At 38.1% G+C, this 9,417-nt stretch overlaps 1 protein-coding gene across 1 annotated transcript; it reads left to right on the forward strand.

Moving 5' to 3' along the window:
* The first annotated feature begins 6,044 nt into the window (after positions 1 to 6,044).
* Positions 6,045 to 7,681, forward strand: LOC128635892 (uncharacterized). The gene has a single exon (XM_053688990.1). It carries the CDS (start codon positions 6,386 to 6,388, stop codon positions 7,433 to 7,435), a length of 1,050 nt encoding a protein of 349 aa, XP_053544965.1. The 5' UTR covers positions 6,045 to 6,385; the 3' UTR covers positions 7,436 to 7,681.
* The last annotated feature ends 1,736 nt before the right edge of the window (positions 7,682 to 9,417 follow it).

Raw genomic sequence — 9,417 nt, forward strand, 5'->3', positions numbered from 1 at the left:
ACTACCAGTTAAATTAAACTAAAATACACATTAAAAAATTCCTAGCACTACTCTAAAAATAACAAACGATCTAATTACAAAAAAATACTAAATTACAAAAAATAATAAACACTAAATTACGAAAAAATAAACGAAATTATTAAAAAAAAAATTACACCTAATTTAATAGCCCTATAAAAATAAAAAAGCCCACCCAAAATAAAAAAACCCTAGCCTACAATAAACTACCAATAGCCCTTAAAAGGGCCTTTTGTAGGGTATTGCCCTAAGTTAAACAGCTTTTTACTAAAAAAAAAAATACAAAGACCAACCCACCACCCAACCAACCCCCCAAAATAAAAAAACCTAACTAACAAAAACCTAAGCTAACCATTGCCTTGAAAAGGGCATGTGTATGGGCATTCCCCTTAAATGGGCATTTAGCTCTTTTACACATTTAGCTTGTTTACGAAAAGCCCAAACCCTAAACTAAAAAAAAACTTAAAAAAACCTATCACTAATTTCCAAAGATCCACTTACAATTTTTGAAGTCCCGCTTGAACGATCTTCATCCAAGCGACAAAGTCCTCATCCAGGCGGCGAGAAGTCTTCATCCAAGTGGCGAAGTCCTCATCCTGGAGGCGAGAAGTCTTCATCCAGACGGCCTCTTCTATCTTCATCCAGGCAGCATCTTCTATCTTCATCCCGGCGGCGCGTAGTGGGTCCGTTCTGAAGACATCTGTCACGGAGCATCCTCTTCCTACGGTCGCCGCCATACACTAAATCTTCAATGTAAGGTACTGATGGGTATGTATATGTGTATGTGTGTGTATGTGTATGTATGTGTATGTATATATATATGTATATGTATATATATATATATATATATATATATATATATATATATATGTATGTATATATGTGTGTATATATATATTATATATATTATGTTATATGGGTAATTTGAATCTCACATATTAAGCATATTGAGGGTAACTTTAAATCTTGTATCAAATGTTTATAAAGCAGCATTCCACAAGTTTCTTTCTGTATAAGTTGTAACATATGGTTCTAATATAAGTTCCTCTCTACAAATGGTTATATGAGCATATTCTGTTATGTGCTATAACAACATTCTTATTTCCTGTGGGCCCCTTATGCAGATGTGAAGTTAACTACGTTTTTTATATATTTCCTGTGACCTCATGTATGACGTATGCATCACTATAAATTCTTTGTGTGTTCTTCAAATAAACGGGACTTTTGTGAAAACACTCAGTTGCATGTGTGTGTGATTTCAGTGGTCACCCCAGGGCCCTGAAGAAAACGTGTGCCGCACCCTTATCAGCCAGAGCAGAGCTAAGGAACAAAAGAAGTAACCCTACAAAACTGGCGTCAGAAGTGGGATGAAACAGGGAACTCTCGGAAGGTAAGCTGAACAAAGAGTCTTTTTATTCTGACCTTTTTTCTCTTATCACGAGACCCCTTAAGTTTCATTTTACATAGGAATAGTTGGGGAATATATATATGTGAATCTTTGGTAGATTCCAAAAGAGGAATAGTAGATTTTTTTGGTAAAAATCAGGTTAAATATATATATGAATCTTTGGTAGATTCTAATCAAATCTTTGATTAAAAAATAAAAAATAAAAAGGGAATAAGATTTCTTTGGTAGAAATCAGATTATATAAAGTCTGGCTGAAGGGTTAAACCACACATTTTCTTGCTGCTTGTTTTTAAATATGCTGTATGGCAAAATACTGTTTATTTGTATAAAGTGTTAAGGAAGTAAAATACTGCTTATTGTTTAAAGTATTAAGAAAGTAAACTGTTGCTTATATGTATTGCTGTTTCTGAATGTTAGTTAAAAGGCTACATTTTTTCTGGTGAAGGGTGACCTTTGACCTAGAGATAATTAATGCCAGAAACTACTGAAAGGATCAGCATAGTGATATTTTTTTTCTTTCTCTTGTTGTAAACTTAAGCATTAAGCACAATAACTGGTAACGGAATACAACCATTCTAGTTAATGTGTTTTTTGCAAAAAAGATTCAATAATTAATTGCTCTTAAAGGTAAAGGTATTGTATTTTTTTATTTTTATTATTTTTTATTATTTATTTTGTGTTGTATTATATTTTGTTGTAAATGTTTTAAAAGATAAGTTAGGAGTTGAGAATGGGCAAATCCCAGTCTAAACAATTTCCATCACCTATGCAAGGAGAAAAATGTAAAGATTATGTGGGAGAATATGGCAGATCCATTCCCCAGAGAGGGGGATAATGATAAATTTCATATGAATATGGTAAAAGGGTTGTGTCTAGGTGATGAAGAGGCATTTCCATGGTATAATGGTGATCCAAGATGGAATATGGATTATATGAAAAAGGGTGGGGAAAATTGACTGACTGTTGCTCCATACTGGCGATATATTGATATAGATGGGAATAAAAAGAAGGGTAAAAGTGAGAAGCAAAAACAGAAAGCATATTCACCCCCCCTGCGCCATATAATGCCCCTCACCTACCTTTGCAATCATATAACAGACTATATCCTAGCCTTCCATCCCCTAGTGACATAGATCTAGAGACTATTGCTATTGCCTCTGCTCAGGTACTCCAGGAATGGACCTTGCCAGGACCTTCTGTAACTCCCCGATACCAGGTCACTAAACCCCCAATTATGCCCAAACCCCCGATTAAGGTTGAACCAGTAACACCTTCCTACCCCCCTACAATAACCCCACAATATAAAAGAGGGAATGAAGAAGTAGAGGAGGAGGAGGCAGCTGTACCAGAAGCTAGTATGTCATTTCTTACTGTGGGAGACCAATTAATTATTAAACCTTTGTCCCCGGGTGAATTAAGGGAAATTACTAAGGGAGCCCCAAACCCCCGTCAACATCCATCAGCTTGTATTATGTATTTAAAAAGAATGTTACAAGGACAAAACATGACAGACAGATATAAGAATTATTATTGATGCACTTCTAGACTATGACCCTGAATCAGGTTGGGAGTGGGGTAATGTAAAGAGTATTAGTAAATTGAGTCGAGATCCAACAATTAACTATGCCCTAAACACACGTGAAGGACTTGATGAAATGTGGACAGAATTAAGTATAGAAATGCATAGAATATGGAAGGATAAACAAAGTATGTCAATTGCACTAGCGTGCAAACAGAATACAAAGGAAACAGTAGTAGAATTTGTTAAGCGTTTTTATAAATGCTGGAAGGAAGAGGCTGGAATGGAATCAGGAGATGCAATGGGCTCTCTGAAGGTCCAGACTTGCATTAGTAATATGCAACCTCAGCTTTCTTTGTTGGTGAAACAACTTGTCTCTGATTGGCCAGAGTTGACTCCAGCAGAATTCTTGAAAAGAATTCATGAAAAAGAAGGGGCAGGTTGTTTTGACATCAGGAAATTAGAGGGAAAAAACGCTGCTTTTTATCAAAAGCAGAGTTTACAACATTGTGATCCATTCCAGGCCAGGGAAAGGGATAATACAGGGAGTAATAGAATGTATGTGAGAGGTAGAGGGAGAGCTAGAGGAAGAGCTAGAGGGAATTATACTTCAAACAGAACACATTGTTTTAACTGTGGGGAACAGGGACATTGGAAAAATGAATGCCCAAAACCCCCTAATAATTCTGGCCCCCCTTACAATCCCCGACAGTATAACAGACAGCCTTACATAGCCCCTGCACCGATGGAGGCACCCAAACACAACATACAATGGCCATAGGGGTGCCTAGAAGGTAGCACTCCAATTTTTCCAGTGGTGTCAACAAGTTATCATGAGCAACCGTACTTAGTCCTAGAAGTAGAGGGAGAACCCCTACCATTTCTAGTAGACACAGGAGCTACATGCTCTGCCTTATGCTCAGATATGTATGATGGCATTACTGGAAAATCTGAACCTTCTCTAGGGATTAATGGAGTGCTGACTCAGACTCGCATCACACCGCCACTTGAAGTTAGGGTACCCTGTACTGGCCAACAACTTTTGCACCCATTTCGTATTATAACTGGGTGTCCCCTTAACCTTTTGGATCGTGATCTTATGGGTCCCCTTGGTTTGAAAGTAGCTGTCACTAGACAGGGTGGGTTAGACGTGAGTCTAGGGTCCACTAACCTGTGTTTTTTTAATGACATATTGACAGATGTCCCATCCTCTGTATGGGCATCTTCAAAACTTGACGTTGGTTTAGTTCAGTGTACCCCATATAAAGCCAGATTAAAACCTAATACTACTCCAGTGTTTATTAAACAATATCCATTGTCTAGAGAAAAGAAAGAAGGGATAAGACCCATGATAGAGGAATTCCTTAAACAAGGAATCCTCCGTCCAGTAGTTTCTCCCTATAATACCCCCATAAATCCGATCCCAAAGAAAGACAATGAATATAGGTTAGTACAAGACCTAAGGGCAATTAATGAAATAGTAATCCCAATTGCCCCAATAGTCCCAGATGTTACAACCTTACTCACAGCCATTCCACATGACGCCTGTATATTTACAGTCATTGATTTAGCTAACGCATTTTTTTCAGTCCGATTGGACCCTGAGACACAGCTACTTATGGCTTTTTATTATGATGGGCGTCAGCTTACCTGGACACGCCCCCCTCAAGGCTATGTGGCCTCACCTGCGGTCTACTCGCTGGTGCTCCAACGTACTTTGCGGTCATGGACTCCCAGCCAAGGTTCCGTCCTCCTTCAGTACGTCGATGACCTACTGTTGTGTAGTCCTAACCAGGAGGCTAATACAGTAGATACAATAAGTCTGTTAAAACACCTTGCTGCTGAAGGTCATAAAATAGCAAAACATAAGCTACAAGTAGGAGTGACAAAAGTGGATTACCTTGGTTTTGTGCTTTCCCAAGGCCACCGGTCCATTAGTCCCAAACGAATCCAAGAGATTCAACAGATCCCAAAGCCAGTTACTAGAAAGGACATGCTCACCTTTCTAGGTATGATTAATTATTGCAGACAATGGATTCCTGAGTGCTCCCATCATGATTCCATTCTAAGGCAAGCCACAAAAGGGGATAGCCCTGAACATATACAATGGACCACAGACATGACTAAATCCTACATAGCTCTGAAGACTAGCATTATTAGTGCCCCTGCTTTAGGACTACCTGATTATTGTAAACCATTTCACTTGTATGCGAGGGACAATTGTAAAACCATGGCTGCTGTCTGTGCCCAAGAGCATGGTGGAGGCAATATGCGTCCCTTAGCTTTCTTTTCCAAAGTAGTTCCAATACCGGTACAAGGGATGCCGGCGTGTCTCCGAGCATTGGCGGCTTGCGCCATGGCTGTAGAGATGGTTGAAACAATCACATTAGGCCATCCAATAGTACTACACACTAGTCACCAAGTTTTACATCTTGTAAAAAATGTCACTACCAAACACATGACTTCTCAAAGACTTTCTGGTTATGAATGTATATTACTGAATAATACAAATCTGACTATTAAATATAGTAGTGTATCCTCAGGGCCAACTCAAATACTTAGTGCCTTACTTACAGGATCACCAGACTTTCCAACAGATCATGATTGTATAGAGGTAATACACCACATTACCACACCAAGACCTGACTTGATGGATAAACCTTTTGACCATGCTGATAATGTGTTTGTTGATGGTTCTTGTTCCCGACCTAGTGATGGTATTTATAAGACAGGCTATGCCGTTGTGCAACTACCAGACATTGTTCTAGATGCAGGCCCCATTCCTTATCCTTCTGCACAAGCTGCAGAATTAATAGCACTTACAAAAGCATGTAAATTGTTTGAAAATAAATCTGTTAACATTTACACTGACTCTCGCTATGCTTTTGGGGTTGTGCACGATTTTGGTATGATATGGAAACAACATGGTTTTGTTTCAGCAGATGGCAAGACCATCTCTCATACAGACCTGATTAATGAACTTTTAGAGGCCATACAACTCCCAAAGGACATAGCGATCATACATTGCCGTGCACATACATACAAGTCTGACCCTATTTCCTTGGGTAATGCTCTTGCAGATAAAATTGCTAATGTTTCTCATACACCCAGATCCACCATCCGTATGTATGCTGTTTTAGCCCCACCTTCATGTCCTACAGACCATATGCTTCTTGAACTCCAGGGACATGCCACTCCTAGTGACATATCTTTCTGGACTACTAATGGGTTAACTTTAGATGAGAATGGTTTGTTTTCTAAAGAGGGGAAGGTGGGCATACCGGAAAGCAGTGCACCACTCTTTATAGCACAAGCCCATGGTGTTGGACACCTAGGTATAAAACCAACAACTAACTTGTTGAAGCAATCTTTCTACATTAGAGGTATAGGTGATCATTGCAAGGCATATATTAATAGATGTGTATATTGCTTACAGACCAATGCAACCATCCCCAATAAAGCCCAGCATGACCACTTACCCCCACCTACAGCCCCATTCACACATCTACAAATTGATTTTACACATATTCCAAAAAACTGGCACTAAACAATTATATCTGCTTGTAATAGTTGACCAATTTTCTAAGTGGCCAGAAGCTTTTGTTACCCAGAGGGAAGATGCAAAAACAGTCGCTAAAATTTTAGCCACTGAAATAATTCCCAGATTTGGTTGTCCACTTCAGATTAATTCTGATAACGGTCCAGCGTTCATTAGTAAAATCACACATGAGTTAGTAGAATGGTTACAGATTAATTGGAACTTTCACATTCCCTACCATCCTCAAAGCTCAGGGATTGTAGAAAGAATGAATCGCAATATCAAGGAGAAACTTTTAAAGGCAACAGCAGGTACATGGGTTAAATGGCAAAACTATTTACCTGCGATTTTAGCAGAAATCAGAATGACCCCAAATAGGACAACCAGGTTGTCTCCATTTGAGGTCCTAATGGGTAGACCATTCCCGACTCCATGGGTAAAAGCCCCACTTATCATTAAAAACGGTGATTTAGATTGTATTAAGGAACAATATGTAAAACAATTGATTGATAAATTGAATGGCATCTATGGTGATGTGTCTTCCCGTTTACCTCTTCCCTCACAGGAACCAACTCATCCTTTCAAGCCTGGAGATATGGTCTGCATTCGCCAGCTGAATAAAGCAAAGGAAGGAGGTTTCCCATTCAGCAAGCCAGTCACTGTGATCGCTGTAACCAGGACTGCCGTACTGACTGACGACAAGGACATCTGGATACACGCTTCACGAGAGAAACTCTGTCCAAAGAGAGGAGAAGCGGGTGACAAGCTATCGGTCACCCCTCACAAAGGAGAAGTGGGTGATAAGGTATCGATCACTCCTCACAAAGACCAGGATGACGATCTCAATCATGGATCCAAGACATTTCTGCAAGATCTTCCTTTTCCTAATGGGGATAATGTTATTTGTGTATATCCCAATAGTATTTATAACGGCATGTTATTACCTACCTGAAGATGCTGAACACTTTACACCTATTTGTTTACTATTATTAACATTGTTTAACTGTTACATGTCTTGTACTTTAGGAAAGAAAATATCAGGTATGATACAAGATGCAGAAAAAGTTCAACTGCAAAATTTAATTAGAGGTAGACCCAGATAGTTTATATTGTAGAAACATTACAGGTTATGTGATCACAATGTGATCAAAGAGGGGAATGATGGGTATGTATATGTGTATGTGTGTGTATGTGTATGTATGTGTATGTATATATATATGTATATGTATATATATATATATATATATATATATATATATATATATATATATATATATATATATATATATATATATATATATATATATATATATATATATATATATATGTATGTATATATGTGTGTATATATATATTATATATAATGTTATATGGGTAATTTGAATCTCACATATTAAGCATATTGAGGGTAACTTTAAATCTTGTATCAAATGTTTATAAAGCAGCATTCCACAAGTTTCTTTCTGTATAAGTTGTAACATATGGTTCTAATATAAGTTCCTCTCTACAAATGGTTATATAAGCATATTCTGTTATGTGCTATAACAACATTCTTATTTCCTGTGGGCCCCTTATGCAGATGTGAAGTTAACTACGTTTTTTATATATTTCCTGTGACCTCATGTATGACGTATACATCACTATAAATTCTTTGTGTGTTCTTCAAATAAACGGGACTTTTGTGAAAACACTCAGTTGCATGTGTGTGTGATTTCAGTGGTCACCCCAGGGCCCTGAAGAAAACGTGTGCAGCACCATTATCAGCCAGAGCAGAGCTAAGGAACAAAAGAAGTAACCCTACAGGTACGTGATTCATGATGGCATCCTTTGCATTCCTATTGGCTGATTTGATTTTGGAAATTCAAATCAGCCAATAGGATGAGAGCTACTGAAATTTTATTGGCTGATTTGAACATTTGAAGATTCAGTGTACAGCAGCGACCGTATGAAGAGGATGCTCCACGATGGATGTCTTCAGGATGGACCCACTCCGTGCCGCCGGGATGAAGAAAGAAGATGCCACCTGGATGAAGATAGAAGAGGCTGTCTGGATGAAGACTTCGCTGCCTAGATGAAGATAGAAGAGGCCACTTGGATGAAGACTTCTTGCCGCCTGGAAGAGGACTTTGCAGCCTGGATGAAGATAGTTCAAGCAGGACTTCAAAAACTGTAAGTGGATCTTTGGGGGGATTTTTAGGGTTTTTTTGGATTTTTTTTTTTTTAGTTTAGGGTTTGGGTTTTTTGTAAACAAACTAAATTCCCTTTTAAGGTCAATGCAAAAGAGCTTAATGTCCTTTTATGGACAATGCCCATACAAATGCCCTTTTCAGGGCAATGGTTAGCTTAGGTTTTTTTAGATAGTTTTTTTATTTTGTGGGTTTGGGGGGTGGGGTTTGTAATGTTAGTGGGGGTTTGTATTTTTTTTCAGGTAAAAGGGCTGTTTAACTTAGGGCAATGCCCTACAAATGGCCCTTTTAAGGGCTATTGGTAGTTTATTCTAGTTTTTTTTTAAATGGGTATTAGAATAGGATTATATTTTGATCGTTTTGGGGTAGGTTTTTATTTTTAGATTAGGGCTTGGGCATTTCATAAAAGAGCTGAATGCCCTTTTAAGGGCAGGAAAAAGAGATAAATTCCATTTTAAGGGCAATGCCCATACAAATGCCCTTTTCAGGGCAATGGGTAAATTAGGTTTTACTTTATTTTTATTTTGTGGGTTTGGGGGGTGGGGGTTTGTATACTGTTAGGGGGTGTTTGTTTTGTAGCAAAAGAGCACTTAACTTTAGGGCAATTCCCTACAAAAGGCCCTTTTAAGGGCCCTTGGTAGATTATTCTAGATTAGGCTTTTTTTTGGTGGTGGGGGTTTAAATGGTATTAGAATAGGAATAATTTTTATTGTTTTGGATAATTTTGTTTGTTATTATTTTTAGTAAT

Source organism: Bombina bombina, chromosome 7 (genome assembly GCF_027579735.1).
Source record: "Bombina bombina isolate aBomBom1 chromosome 7, aBomBom1.pri, whole genome shotgun sequence".
Lineage (NCBI taxonomy): Eukaryota > Metazoa > Chordata > Amphibia > Anura > Bombinatoridae > Bombina > Bombina bombina.